Below are 16,351 nucleotides of genomic sequence, written 5' to 3'. Positions count from 1 at the left end.
GTGCTCGCCTAGCTTCACCACACTTCCCCACTGACTGGAATCGACGCAGCATCGAAACTTATTTTTTTGAATAAAGTCATCGCCTTTGGCACCTTCGTGGTAGAAAAAGGCTACACACTCGATAGTTCTAGTTTCCATTTTGCAATTTAAACCGGAATTTACACGAACGCATTCACAGATCTTGTCACTTGGCATTACCGCCATCACCTGAACCATGTGTCACCATGAAGGAACCATGCACAAGGTTGCCTGACATACCGTATGAGTCGGGTAACGAGAAAGTCTCTTCCGGAAACCTCGGAAGTGGAACGTTAGCCAACACAACACCCGCACATTGACCAAGGCCGACCGAAAATTGATGATCCGATCCACGATCCGAACTTCTAAACTGACAGAATCCGGAAACCGGGCCAAAACTTTCAGCTGATCCGCGATCCACGGTATTTTTCAAATCCGCGAGTCCGCTCGATTTATCACCGAAATCCACAATCCGTGAGCTTTTTAAGGCCAAATCCGCCGATCCGCGGACCTATTCACCCCCCTCTATTATCTTACACATAATTCTTGTTTCAAAATGTTTCTTTTAAAGTAACCTTAAAGAATACAGTCGAGCCTCCACTAACCATAGGCGGCCGAGACGTAGTATGTGTCGCTGAATGAATATATTAATATTCACGTGGACAAATTAATGCGATGAGTCGTCGAAACTCCCATGAACTAAAATAGTCCAAAAGTCAAAATATAACAAAACAAAGCTTAGATACCTTTAACTGAACGTATCCCACAAGCGGCCCAGACGTAGTGTCACTGAATGAATATATTAATATCGACATGGACAAATTAATGCGATGAGTCGTCGAAACTCCCATGGACTAAAATAGTCTAAAAATCAAAATATAACAAAACAAAGCTAAGATACCTTCAACTGAACGTATCCTTGTCTTTCCTGGCCGGTTTAAGTGGCATTTTGTTGAGTTTTGAAATTGTAGGTACTATCCACTAAAGAAGAATTAAAGGCTGGCTACAAAACAAACAGACCATCTCCACGCGCCTTCACACGAAGCGCTATAAATTCGAGAATAATCGACGAATCCGCTCCAAATAACCATCGGCTAATCTGCAGGTAACGTGTGCTCCTGCTTCTGGCTCGCTTGCTCCACAAAACCCATCGCAACTGCACAATAATTGCTCGCTCATCAACAACCACTGTTGACCTTTACGCTTCGAGTACGCTTTTGAGTACTCAAATTCCTTCAAAATCGCTCAAAAAACCGCTTTTGAGGCAAAAGGACGACTATACACCACAGGTAAGGTAATTCAATGTTTATTTATCATTGATTTACATACATAGTTAGCGATATATCGCTATAGGTGAAGCAAATGGTAAATCCAGTACATTTACTATAAAATAACAATCGGCTACACCAACAGATTGTGTGGGCACCCTGTGATTAATATATTCATTCAGCGACACATACTACGTCTGAGCGCCCTGTGACATCACATAATTGATAGTGTTTATAAATGAGTCCAATCCAAGACAAGCTAAGTGGTTTGTCTTTGCATTTCTCTGTACTAGGAGTCATTTTTGCGAAAGGTACTGTGTTGAATTTTAAGGAGGTCACATGAAGCAAAAATATAAGATATACTGTAACATATTTATTTACAAAATTCAAAAGTTTCAAAGGCTTTGCATGACTTTTGCCAAGCTAAATAGAGTTCTTATGTTCAAATAATACACTTTAAAAGTTAATTCTAAGATTTTGTAGGGATTGTGCAATAAAATGCTCTCATAATATCAGAAGCCCTGTTGTGAAAGACAGCATGCAGTACAGAAAGCATTCTATTTATTGCCCTGTTTTATAAGATTATTACTATGCCTTGAATACTATTTTACAGAATGGATGGCTCTAAATCATAAATCCTGAAGGATCAAGAGTTTAAATAAATTTACACAGTCAAATGTATACTGATCAATCTTGCTTCATCATTCCTAAGACAGTCCTTTCAAATATTCTACAGAAAAAAATAGGAGATCAACATAAGTAAACTTTATTTTTACACTTCAAAACTATGATATTTTTTCTGATCCCACCTTGACGTGATGTTTTCTCCAGGATTATAGAAAGGATTGCAAAACATGTCTGTATAAGCAACATGAAGTTTCCGAAACATCTGCAAGGAAAAAAGGGACAGAAATGACCTAAGAAATCAAAAGCTTCAATAGTGAAGGTAAACTCCAGACAACTAGAAACGGCAATGTACCACGTGGCATTGTGTGAGCTTTTGTAATTTCATGATCTGTAAAAACAACGTTGTTGCAGAAATCCTTTCACCAACTCCAATGAAATAGACCAGCGTGAAAAACAAAATGTGTGTGATAACTTGGGAGAAAATGCAACAAGTAGTTATTGCTAATCTTTTGCTGGAAAAATAGAACCAGGGTAGTTCAGGTTCATGGCTGTGCTCTTGCAGAGCCTGGTGGCCCCTGGTGCTCAGCTTTTGCTCTCAGGCAACTAGAAAATCTGGGGTTATTTTGTTTTTGACACAAATCATATGCTGGGCACCCTAGACATTATTCAGGTTCAGAGCACTGCCAGGCTCCCTTCAGTTTTTCTTAGAGCACAGCCTTGATGTTGTTTCACTTGTATTTTAAGTGCTTAGCGTTAAAAAAATTAAAAAGTGTTTCACATGCCTTCCTGAAAATCACCAGTCTCCTATGCTCTGTTACTGACCTAATTAGTGGAAGTTTGACTGTAGAATATAATCCAAAAAACAACTTAACATAAAGGTAGATAATGCCATCACTCACTGTTCTTATTTCATTATCTCTTAAAGCAGTGTTAGCTGATTCCACAACAACTACAAACTTGATCTTTGTATTTGTTACATATCCATATCTTTCACTTTTGGTCAAGGAAATTACAAATTGGCATTGTTACAAAAAGGGTGGGAAAGAAATAATTTAGCTGTGACAAAATTAATTTCTTACTATGATGCCAATACAAGAATATTAATCAAGTGCTCATACGATCTAAAGAAAAATCTCATGGCTTGGTTATCTCCAAGAAAAAGAAGCATTTATGTTACAGGTAAGATTTGATTCCAGATTAAAATGTTTTAAACTAGGTTGATTCCCCATCGTCTCCTAGAGTTAGGAGACAAAGGAATTTGAGAATCAACCTAGATTAAATCAAAATTAACCTGAAATTGAATTGGACCTGTAACATTTGTCCTCTTCTCTTTTCTAATAGATGTATCCACATTGGAACCAGACATTTGATAAAGAAATCCTAACTAAAACTAAATCTACAGCAGTTCAGGTGCCTTCAGGTTATCTAAACCTTTTTGCCTTTTGCCTACAACACATTGTTGCATAGGAGCTGTTTTCAAATCCAACAAAACACTTAGGTCAGACTTGCTGTTGATGCATGAAAAAGATAAGGTAATAGTTAGCAATATTTTGACAGTCTATTTCTTTCAATTTTTAATGGGCCATCTCTCTCTTATATACAAACCAAACAAAATAATTCTTACTGAATGACCATTGTCCTTCAGTTGTAAAACTCTAGTAAAGGATACACTTTATAGTCTTCTGTTGGATATAGCAAACCAAGGTAGAGCTCTCGAGGGTCATTGGAACTTTTAGTAAGTGATGACACTGAATATTATAAACACAATGTTAGAGTTACAAATCATAACTCAAACAGCTCTGTGAAACTTTCAATCAAAACAATTTCAAAAACCTAATCTTTTCACAGCCTGTGTAAGGGGATTGCCTGAGTGTACACATGTATCTCTGTTACTGTAGAGGAGAGTACTACTCGCTAAATAGGAGAATTCAACCCAGCCATTTATTTTATGATTTTTAAACCAGACACAATATTTAACAATTGATACAAAGGGACGTTCCATTTTTTCTCCCACAACCCCTTAAAAATGGCAGGATAATCCATCACCCTCCAATCCCGATTCCCGATTCCTTTAAAAACAAGCTACAACGTGCTTACCTCCACCAATGTCAAGTTCCCATCTTTATTTGCCTATTTCTCGTAAAGTTCATGAATAAAAAGGATGTTTTATGTAGTCCAGCAGCTATTCTATAAATAGCACATGTCATCTGTTGAGTTCTTATTCTTGGGATGTTTTTAGGCAGTAGTTTGGCAATTTCTTCTTTGCAAAACATGCAAAAGGTTCCAACCTTTGGGTTTCTCAGTTGCCACCAATTTGTTTAGCATTTAAGCTGTACTAAAATGTAACGTCTTTTTCCACATATCACAAATATCTTCCCAATTTGGTCAACGCTAGTTGGTTATGAAGAGTTAACTGCGGGATTTCAGCCAATCAGGAAATAATGTTTGTTACAATTGGTACCCTTTCAAAAATTAAATACAAAGGGTACTTACCTTATCACAGGCAGCCCAGAGGTAGTGTGTGTCAACAATATGGACAAAATCAGATCAATTGGAGCTAGACTAAGAGTCGGAAATATTCTACTGAAGAGGAATTTAAAAGTATGTAATATTGCAAATAAATATATCTTTACCATTATCTCTTTGTTGTTTTGAGTTGTCCTGGTTTATTTTCTCCAAAAAATTTCTGTTTCTTATCGAATCTGACACTCTTGCAAGCCACCACATTTAAAAACCTATTATTGATCTAAAAGAGCCTAGCAGTCAAAATATAACTAGTTTGATGATAGGGTTTTAAATGTGGCAGCTCACAAAAGTGTCAGATTCGATAAGAAAAAGAGAAATTTTTAGGGGAAAATAAACCAGGACAGTCAATACACAAAGAGATAATGGTAATTAGTAAAATCCAACCAGTGGTCTATTATCAATGCTGCGATCTGATTGGTTGAGCAACTACTAGGCTATATGTTATAGCCCACTAGTAGCGAAAAGCATGGGCTTTTTGAAATCAAAAAAGGATTAAAGTCTGGCTTTAACTAGCTAAAATCTTTTTATTCTCGATATTTTAGACCCACTAGTTGGATTTTATCAAAACAATTATTCCTCTCACCCTCATGGCCTCTGAGTCAATAGCCCATTCAGACTTCAGCCTCATGGGCTATTGACTCAAAGCCCATTCGGGCTCGAGGAATAATTGTTAAAGATATATTTATTTGAAACATCACATATTTTTAAATTCCTCTACAGTAGAATATCATCGACCCTTAGTCTCGCTCCGACCGATCTGATTTTGTCCATGTTGTTGACACACACTACATCTGGGTAGCCTGAATTTCATCTGATTACTTCGAGTCGTTATTACTCCCTCAGTAACGTCTGAATCAACCAGCCATTAATGCCGTCCAGTGACGTCACTACTCCTTTTCTTTAATTCATGCAAAAAGTAAAACACGATTTTCAAGTGGCAACCAAAAAATATAGTTTGGAAATGTCTGCATGATACAAAACAGCTGACAAAATTGCTTTACTCTTTTCGATTGTAATTCTTGTTTGATGTTCAAACTATCAACTGCATACAGCACTTTGAACCAGTTGCAATTCAAACTTGGTCGCTATCACGCAAGCAATAAATACACACACGGAACACTTAGTTAAATAACACAACAGTTTCCTTTAATTGAAAAGAAGCTATTTGGTCCTTGACGAAGAAAAAAAAAAACAAGGAAACAAGAAAGAAAAGCTAACAGAATCATTGCACTTGAAGGTGAAAATAGAACGAAGGTTGAATGACAACATGAAATTATTGGTCTCAAAAACTTTGCATAAACAAAATCACCGTAGAAACCACAAAGCGGTTCTAAATGAAAACCCTACCGACTCACCACAATGATTCTTCATTCGCAGTTAAATTTAGCAATTCAGTTTCGAAGACAAGGGCAATTTTGCTGTTTATGATAAAGATTATAGAACTGTTTGAACTCCACGCAAGCATGCCACTGATGCGATCCGCTAAATATCAAGCGACAATCCCATTTAGACAATCAGCCAATCAAAATCACTACCCGGTTTTCAGGTAGTAGTGACGTCACTGGACAGTATTAACGGCTGGTCGATTCTAGCCTGTGAACAGGCTCTCTGTTTGGGAAAAAAATAGCGAGGATAGGGAAGGGAAATGGGGGAGAGAGCCTGTAGACAATCATCTGAGGCCGCTATTCCGCCCTCTTGTCATTATCCTGCCGATCATCTGTCAGTAAGATCGTTATCTGTAAATCAATTTCGCGCATGAGTAACTCCAGGGAAAATTAACGGGAAATGAGTGGTGTTTTGCTCCGTCTGAAAACAGAGTGAAATGGAGCGCAAGCCTCATTGTCGATTTTGCAAAAAGTTGTTGATCTCCGGTAAGAGAATTATTACGGTGCCAGTCTTTGGCGCAGTGGTCAAGAGAGCTTTGTACTAGTGCAAGCATTTGAATCCTTAAGATTTCCCCTTGAGCAAAGAGAAAGCTTTTCCGATTTAAGCTGCTTAACTTGTGCGTGTCTTGCTAGTTCAGTTTCTAATTTAACAAGCCCCTGCAATGAGCGAACTTGGAATGTGAAAGGTACAGATACTATCACATGTGACTTCTTCAGAACGTGAAGCTCCGAAGACAAGTACAAAGAGATCAGCAGCGTTTCGATCGCCGGCAGGAATTGCACCTTCGGGTATTTATAGCATAAAAGGCGGTGGTAGGCCTACACAACTTTTACCTCATGCCAAAATGCTGCTTGTTCCCATAAGTTTTTTTCTCTGCTGGGTAGATTATGCTCTGGAAGGTTCTACATTTTCACTGAGCAAATGTGATTTTAGCCGCTTGTTTCACACTGAGAGGTCATGGCATACATATCAATTTACTGTGGTTTTTATTTCTGGTCGGCAGGATTTGCTCTCTGATGCACGAGTATTTTTTGTTTTTACCTCTTTTGAAGCGTAAAGCTTTTTATTGCGGCTAAAAAAGGGTCTTACTTTTCTCCAAAATGCCTCCTGGATCTGAATAACTAACCTATTTTCTTTAGTTTGTGAATGTAATGTTTTTCTGCAATGTTGTATCACAGGCTCGGCTTGCTAGTTTTCTTTGCGGAATGTTTTTAAAAAAAATTATCATGGATAGTGATTTACAGTGCACAGATCCAAAATTATACGATTGAAGTGCAGCTTAAACTGAAGCTACATCAACTATGGGGAATTGCATTGCGACTCAGTAAACTCCAGCTTAGTGTTTTTCTAAAGATAGAGTGAGTCGTTTGATTGATAGCTTTTGAATAAGCTAGCTCAGGGTTGTCATTAAGATTTCAAGTTGCGAAGTACTTGATGTAAGTAGCCGGGGAAGGCCCCCCCCCCCCCCAACCCCGAAGTTTTTGAAGTGCAACTTCTACCGTTTTTCAAAAGGCACTACCGCCCCAAAAAAGCAATCTTTATCAAGAGTACAGCTATCATTAGTGGTTTTATGATGATCACGTCTTTATCATTAAAGAAAACTACAACATTCTGAGACACTAAAATAATAAGTTTTTACTTTACGTAAAGGCTTGTTGGAGGTTTCTTTTAGTGGCCGCCAAATGGAAATTATATACATGTAAGCACCGGGTCTGAAAAAAATGACAGGTAGGCACCGGTCACGTTACCCGCGCAGTCTTACCTTCATGAAGACAAAGCGCATGCAGGCCAGTGAAGTGTTCAATCACAACGATACTTTACAAATGTTAAAAATCTGGAAAGGACAATCGATTCTTATATGGTGCAAATGAAATAACACGCGCTGTAAAATCAATTGTAAATCCTCATTTAGTTATAGGTAAGAACAAAACAACTTATGGAAAACAAAAGTAAAACTAATATTACAAATGAATTAACCCATGGAGAAGTGGAAAGAAGACAAGCGGGCGATGAATGTACGAAAATCATCATAAACATAAGGTACTATGCTTTGTTGAAAAATAAAAGTATGATAAGGCTAAAACAAGCATAACATACAAAAAATCGCGGGATAAAATATGGCAAAACTAAACTGCACAACTGTTAACATTAGTGGTCTCGAATTTAGAAATGACACATCACTTAACAAACGAAGAAACTGACCTAAGGAAAAGCGTTTAAAAGACAGGGCTAATACTTTATAAACAACGCTGAGATGTCAAAACGAGACTCAAGAAGAAGAATGCAAAAGTAATGCTAATGCTTAACTTCCCTTCTATATATAACTTCTTGGAAGTAGAACTGAGAGGATGTAATCATGGCCTGCAGACAATGATCGAACATTTCCTGTTGACCGTGCGTTACTTTATTTACTCGATACCTACAGCCTGGTCACTGAAATGTCAATTTACTAAACATAGCAATCAGTCATAGTCTTCATCTTCAAAGCCTTCATCATTATCCCCATTATCATCAACATCAGCATCAGAGAGATTTAACGCTCGGATGATGCCTCAACTTCTTCTGTGATGTCAACAGAGATCTGCTCAGGTTCTCATCGTGAACAAAGAGTGCAGATTCCTTTGCCACTTTTTCGACATGTTTAACACAAAGCCAACACAACGGTTGAAACCAAGGACTTTTAACATCGACAAGGTGACGGCACCGAAAAAGTCACTTTTAAAATGAATTGGCATTTTTTCCAACTTTGTCGCCTTTATTTCAATTCGCTGAAAATAGCTAATGTAGGCCAATTTCCCTGGAGTTGATTTCTTTGGGACCTCACTCAAGTTTAGAAAGAGAAAGAAAAGTTTCTCATCGCTTGTGTACGTCCTCCATAAAATGTGAAACTAGGCACTTTCACGTCGTAGTCGTGCAGTGATGGCAAAGAAATGTACAAAAAAGCATGATGCACGTGCAAACTAGTTGTTTTAGTCAATAAACCTATTGCATTCTTGTTGTCGTCGCGCGTATGTACTAGTACCAAATCTAAGTCTGCTCAGATGTTTTTTTTTCCGACATTTCTTCGTTTTTCCACGCGAGTATTTCAAAATTACTTAAACCTGCTGCAGATGAAACTTGCATTTAGTTTGATGGATAGTCTTTGTGCATTTCAAAGGTGTGCTCTTTTGGTTTAATTTAACGACAAAAGTAGCCGGGGGCCATGCCCTGAGTAGGTGGGGGAAATCCCCGGGCCCCGGCCCTTAGTAACAACCCTGCTAGCTTAACAGTCTGGACTGTTTTGTTATTGCCACTTTGTGATCAGATCGCATGCTACGTGCCGACCAAAAAGCCGATGTCAATCAGACCTGTTAACAGTCAGTGTTCTCGCCAATAGGATCTTGCATCAGGATCTGATGCACAGCGGGTGCCGTGGAACGGCAGTCCTAAGTGTTTGTCTACAGGTCTTTTCCCTTTTCCCTTTCCTCAGTTCCCCGCTCGACCAAAGGCCCGTTCACAGGCTAGTCGATTCAGACGTTGCTGAGAGGAGAAAACGACTTAAGCAATCAGATGAAATTCAGGCTAACAACTGGGCTGACTGTTGTTTTATTTGTGGGCAACTTTGAAAAAATATCCGAAGGGTCCAAATCTTATCAGCTACTCTAAAGAAATTCGGGTAAGATTTCCGGCTAACCCCACACATTTGTCATGAATGCAATAATTTCATGCTTTTTTCACAAATAGTTTAATATGAATAGAGTCAAAACATGTTTGCAAAATAAATGTATAGGGTTAAATGGAAATCTTACGAAAATTTGAGCCCTGCCCCCCGCCCGTTTTAACAAAACATAAGGGAATCTCCACACTTCAGGCAAGTAAATCACTTTACGAAACCTAAGACCCTCGAAAACTAAGACCTAAGACCTAAGACCGGTCTTAGTTTTCGAGATTACGAAAACTAAGACCCCCTAAAATCGAATCCGTCAAAATATAAAGTCAAATTGTAACCGAAATAGGTCTGATCTGTCAAATTATATCATGTTTGATCCTTTCCACCAAGTTTTAGGTCAAATTTAACAGCAAATTTAGGGGTCTTAGTTTTCGTAATTTCGAAAACTAAGACCCCTCTTAGTTAAGACCCCCACCAAAACAATCTCTAAAATTTCTACAAAGTCGAATTACGACCGTTTGAAGGCTATAATTCGTGAGACAAACAAAAACTACTATCATACGCGTGCTGATCTACGATCCGCTAACAATTTGAAGACTCACTTTAAAAAGAGGACCAAAGCCATAGACTTCCTACGTATCTATTGTACACTGAAAATATGTCTTACCCCTATTGGTCTTTAATTTTGTTGTTTATCCTTTAAGTTATGAAATTGGCTTTCCACTGGAGATGGATGTTTTGCCGGGAATCCTGACCTCTGGCAACCTACTGTCACGCAATCTTTGATTGTTTGTTTATTTTCTTGTTCTGAAATTAGAACTCCAATTCTCGAGACGATGCTTTGCTAGTACAGGAAATTCATTCACTATAATAGACAATTTTATTAAAAAACTATTAAAATCCTATTTACAATTAATTCACTTAAAAAAAGAAAAAACTATTCATTCAAAAACACTGTTTACAATTTCTGTCGATTTAAAAAGCACTTAATTTAGCTTAAAAAAAAGTTAATTAAAACTAAGAAAAATTTTTTCGAATTAAAAAAACATTTCATTTCAATAAAAAAAAAACTGTCAACCTCTACAATTCAAAAGTTTCTTTCAACTGCTAAAAAACAAAAAAAATAGTAATAATAATAATGAAATAAAAAGATATATTCATTCACTCATTCGTTTTTATTATTATTATTTTACGAGTGATTTTAGTGATTATCCCTCACAGGCTATTTCTCCTTGCCCCCCACCCCTACCCCTCAACTACCTTTGCATTGTAACCCAGTGATCTCCGGGGTGGCAACGATAAAAACAAACACTAGAAAAATGCAATGTAGCATATTCTCCTTTTTTTCCCCCTTTTTATAAAAGCACTCCTTTATCTATGACCTGGCCAGAAAAGGAAAAAAATCCGTATTTTTGCGTGATGTTTAACTGATAACGCCGTTGACCACTTAATAGCGTTCAGCCATTCAGGTCGCAGCGACATGTCAGCCCGCAACGACTCCAATGGAAAACCAATTTTATGACTTTAAGGATAAACAACCAAAATTATAGGGGTAAGGCATATTTTCAGTGTACAATTATACGTAGGTAGTCTGTCTATAGCTTTCATCCTCTTCTTAAAGCCGCAATATTGATAATGTATGTCTGCAAAACGGTCGTAATTCGACTTTAGAAATTTTAGAGATTGTTTTGGTGGGGGTCTTAGTTTTCGTAATTACGAAAACTAAGAGGGGTCTTAGTTTTCGAAATTACGAAAACTAAGACCCCTAAATTTGCCGTTAAATTTGACCTAAAACTCGGTGGAAAGGATCGAACATGATATAATTTGACAGATCAGACCTATTTCGGGTACAATTTGACTTTATATTTCGACGGATTCGATTTTAGGGGGTCTTAGTTTTCGTAATCTCGAAAACTAAGACGGGTTTTAGGTCTTAGGTCTTAGTTTTCAAGGATCTTAGTTTTCGTAACACCCATTAAACTTACCCTTCTCCTCTACAACATCAAGCGAAGTGTGTACCGTGTAGTGAAATTTAAGCTCTTCTTCAGGAGAAACCGTCCGTAGAAATAGCGGGTAATTCTAAAGCAAGATCGGCATATCTTCAGTAGAAAAAGAAAAGGTTTTCATAATCACCCAAAATGTACCGAAATACCTCTTTTCCTATGACAGCTACACAGACCGCCATCTTGATTTGAAAAAATGTACCGCTGGCCAACCTCGTCCCCACCTAGCCCTTACCTACAATCTTGGACAAAATAAAATGGAACAGCAAACCCCCATCCCCCCCAAATCAAGGATGAAGGCGCGCGAAGGGCAAAAACGCGCCATTTTCCCATCATTGATTTAGGGGGGAGGGGGGGTCTAGGTTTTCCATTTATTTTGTCCAAGATTGTCTCGAAGGTGTCTAAGTCACGAAATAGTGGTCACTGTCAATTAGAGAGTCATCTTTCAACACATTTATCGGTTGAAAACACTGGTCTGTGACCTGCAGTCACAAGTGTCACCGAGGACGTCCATACTTACTATACCCTAAGAGAACATTTTTGCACATCGTGTCTGGGACGTTAGAAAAGGCGCTCTTGAACATGGCATTACTCGCAAATCATATAAAGAGTTCTGTCACAGGGTAAAAAGGACCATTAATGTTATTTCTCAGGAGTCACTAGACTGTGGACTTTTTATACCTCGCTGAAATACCAACAACGATGAAAGGCTAAAACGTTACTAATTCAAACTTTTAAACTGTGTGTAGCGCACTCGAACTTTGTTAAAATGACACGGTCGACGTTTCACTGACGGTTTACAAAAGGTTTTTGTGTGATTCAAGATGGTTTGCAGCGGTTTTCAACGGTTAATCACGATTAACAGCCAACTGAAATAAAAGTGACTCACTGTCTCTTACTTTACTGTACCACGACAAAATCGTGAAAAACCGATAAAAACCGTCGGTAATCTGTTGTAAATCGTGCTAATCCTTATGTTTGTCAACATTAATCGTGTTCGATTTCCTAGAATGAAAAAAACCAATCTATATAGATAAAATATCGCTAACAATGATCTATAAAGGCACCGATACAGTTCTTAAATATAGCGCCAAGGCAACAGCCTCTCCATGGATTGCCTAGAGGTCTAGCGTGCAACATCGGCGAGAAGGAGTAGCGTACCTGAGGTTTTTTGGGCAGGTTCGAGTCTTGTTTGTAGCCAAATTATTTTTTTTTTCTTATTATAATTATTCCTACAATTACCAGCCGATGCAATTTCTATATATGTTTTGTGGGGTTCTGCCTTCAAGCTTATTAAAATTATTGCAATGAATCAGGCATAAGTAGGTCTTTTTTCGTCTTCCACGCAGCAGAACTCTCTCCTAGTGAGTAATGCATCCCGCACTTCATACAGACTTTGATAAGTGGATTATTTATTTATTTTATATAAATGAAATAAGCGCAATTCTTCTGTTTTGTATGAGTTCACTGACAAATGACCATGTTTGTTTTGAAAGCATTTAGCTTTGAAGCGTTTGAACGCAGATTTCTTGTCATGATTGCTATCATGACGCTGTGAGTAACGCCAGTCGAGGCTTTCAGACATGTCTCGAAGGTGTCTAAGTCACGAAATAGTGGTCACTGTCAATTAGAGAGTCATCTTTCAACACATTTATCGGTTGAAAACACTGGTCTGTGACCTGCAGTCACAAGTGTCACCGAGGACGTCCATACTTACTATACCCTAAGAGAACATTTTTGCACATCGTGTCTGGGACGTTAGAAAAGGCGCTCTTGAACATGGCATTACTCGCAAATCATATAAAGAGTTCTGTCACAGGGTAAAAAGGACCATTAATGTTATTTCTCAGGAGTCACTAGACTGTGGACTTTTTATACCTCGCTGAAATACCAACAACGATGAAAGGCTAAAACGTTACTAATTCAAACTTTTAAACTGTGTGTAGCGCACTCGAACTTTGTTAAAATGACACGGTCGACGTTTCACTGACGGTTTACAAAAGGTTTTTGTGTGATTCAAGATGGTTTGCAGCGGTTTTCAACGGTTAATCACGATTAACAGCCAACTGAAATAAAAGTGACTCACTGTCTCTTACTTTACTGTACCACGACAAAATCGTGAAAAACCGATAAAAACCGTCGGTAATCTGTTGTAAATCGTGCTAATCCTTATGTTTGTCAACATTAATCGTGTTCGATTTCCTAGAATGAAAAAAACCAATCTATATAGATAAAATATCGCTAACAATGATCTATAAAGGCACCGATACAGTTCTTAAATATAGCGCCAAGGCAACAGCCTCTCCATGGATTGCCTAGAGGTCTAGCGTGCAACATCGGCGAGAAGGAGTAGCGTACCTGAGGTTTTTTGGGCAGGTTCGAGTCTTGTTTGTAGCCAAATTATTTTTTTTTTCTTATTATAATTATTCCTACAATTACCAGCCGATGCAATTTCTATATATGTTTTGTGGGGTTCTGCCTTCAAGCTTATTAAAATTATTGCAATGAATCAGGCATAAGTAGGTCTTTTTTCGTCTTCCACGCAGCAGAACTCTCTCCTAGTGAGTAATGCATCCCGCACTTCATACAGACTTTGATAAGTGGATTATTTATTTATTTTATATAAATGAAATAAGCGCAATTCTTCTGTTTTGTATGAGTTCACTGACAAATGACCATGTTTGTTTTGAAAGCATTTAGCTTTGAAGCGTTTGAACGCAGATTTCTTGTCATGATTGCTATCATGACGCTGTGAGTAACGCCAGTCGAGGCTTTCAGACAATCTTGGACAAAATAAAATGGAACAGCAAACCCCCATCCCCCCCAAATCAAGGATGAAGGCGCGCGAAGGGCAAAAACGCGCCATTTTCCCATCATTGATTTAGGGGGGAGGGGGGGTCTAGGTTTTCCATTTATTTTGTCCAAGATTGTCTCGAAGGTGTCTAAGTCACGAAATAGTGGTCACTGTCAATTAGAGAGTCATCTTTCAACACATTTATCGGTTGAAAACACTGGTCTGTGACCTGCAGTCACAAGTGTCACCGAGGACGTCCATACTTACTATACCCTAAGAGAACATTTTTGCACATCGTGTCTGGGACGTTAGAAAAGGCGCTCTTGAACATGGCATTACTCGCAAATCATATAAAGAGTTCTGTCACAGGGTAAAAAGGACCATTAATGTTATTTCTCAGGAGTCACTAGACTGTGGACTTTTTATACCTCGCTGAAATACCAACAACGATGAAAGGCTAAAACGTTACTAATTCAAACTTTTAAACTGTGTGTAGCGCACTCGAACTTTGTTAAAATGACACGGTCGACGTTTCACTGACGGTTTACAAAAGGTTTTTGTGTGATTCAAGATGGTTTGCAGCGGTTTTCAACGGTTAATCACGATTAACAGCCAACTGAAATAAAAGTGACTCACTGTCTCTTACTTTACTGTACCACGACAAAATCGTGAAAAACCGATAAAAACCGTCGGTAATCTGTTGTAAATCGTGCTAATCCTTATGTTTGTCAACATTAATCGTGTTCGATTTCCTAGAATGAAAAAAACCAATCTATATAGATAAAATATCGCTAACAATGATCTATAAAGGCACCGATACAGTTCTTAAATATAGCGCCAAGGCAACAGCCTCTCCATGGATTGCCTAGAGGTCTAGCGTGCAACATCGGCGAGAAGGAGTAGCGTACCTGAGGTTTTTTGGGCAGGTTCGAGTCTTGTTTGTAGCCAAATTATTTTTTTTTTCTTATTATAATTATTCCTACAATTACCAGCCGATGCAATTTCTATATATGTTTTGTGGGGTTCTGCCTTCAAGCTTATTAAAATTATTGCAATGAATCAGGCATAAGTAGGTCTTTTTTCGTCTTCCACGCAGCAGAACTCTCTCCTAGTGAGTAATGCATCCCGCACTTCATACAGACTTTGATAAGTGGATTATTTATTTATTTTATATAAATGAAATAAGCGCAATTCTTCTGTTTTGTATGAGTTCACTGACAAATGACCATGTTTGTTTTGAAAGCATTTAGCTTTGAAGCGTTTGAACGCAGATTTCTTGTCATGATTGCTATCATGACGCTGTGAGTAACGCCAGTCGAGGCTTTCAGACATGTCTCGAAGGTGTCTAAGTCACGAAATAGTGGTCACTGTCAATTAGAGAGTCATCTTTCAACACATTTATCGGTTGAAAACACTGGTCTGTGACCTGCAGTCACAAGTGTCACCGAGGACGTCCATACTTACTATACCCTAAGAGAACATTTTTGCACATCGTGTCTGGGACGTTAGAAAAGGCGCTCTTGAACATGGCATTACTCGCAAATCATATAAAGAGTTCTGTCACAGGGTAAAAAGGACCATTAATGTTATTTCTCAGGAGTCACTAGACTGTGGACTTTTTATACCTCGCTGAAATACCAACAACGATGAAAGGCTAAAACGTTACTAATTCAAACTTTTAAACTGTGTGTAGCGCACTCGAACTTTGTTAAAATGACACGGTCGACGTTTCACTGACGGTTTACAAAAGGTTTTTGTGTGATTCAAGATGGTTTGCAGCGGTTTTCAACGGTTAATCACGATTAACAGCCAACTGAAATAAAAGTGACTCACTGTCTCTTACTTTACTGTACCACGACAAAATCGTGAAAAACCGATAAAAACCGTCGGTAATCTGTTGTAAATCGTGCTAATCCTTATGTTTGTCAACATTAATCGTGTTCGATTTCCTAGAATGAAAAAAACCAATCTATATAGATAAAATATCGCTAACAATGATCTATAAAGGCACCGATACAGTTCTTAAATATAGCGCCAAGGCAACAGCCTCTCCATGGATTGCCTAGAGGTCTAGCGTGCA

General features: G+C 38.2%; 1 protein-coding gene across 1 annotated transcript; it reads right to left on the bottom strand.

Moving 5' to 3' along the window:
- Window positions 1-1,492: 1,492 nt before the first annotated feature.
- Window positions 1,493-11,678, bottom strand: LOC140927944 (trafficking protein particle complex subunit 2-like protein). The gene is made up of 6 exons (XM_073377654.1): window positions 11,627-11,678; window positions 11,460-11,553; window positions 3,583-3,661; window positions 2,813-2,900; window positions 2,096-2,175; window positions 1,493-2,016 (listed from the first exon to the last, which is right to left on the bottom strand). The coding sequence occupies exons 1-6, from the start codon at window positions 11,657-11,659 to the stop codon at window positions 1,974-1,976; spliced, it is 417 nt and encodes a 138-aa protein (XP_073233755.1). The 5' UTR covers window positions 11,660-11,678; the 3' UTR covers window positions 1,493-1,973.
- Between the last annotated feature and the right edge of the window lie 4,673 nt (window positions 11,679-16,351).

Source organism: Porites lutea, chromosome 2, assembly GCF_958299795.1.
Source record: "Porites lutea chromosome 2, jaPorLute2.1, whole genome shotgun sequence".
Lineage (NCBI taxonomy): Eukaryota > Metazoa > Cnidaria > Anthozoa > Scleractinia > Poritidae > Porites > Porites lutea.
The sequence above is the reverse complement of the archived record's forward strand: the minus strand, read 5'-3'. Positions and strand labels throughout refer to the sequence as shown.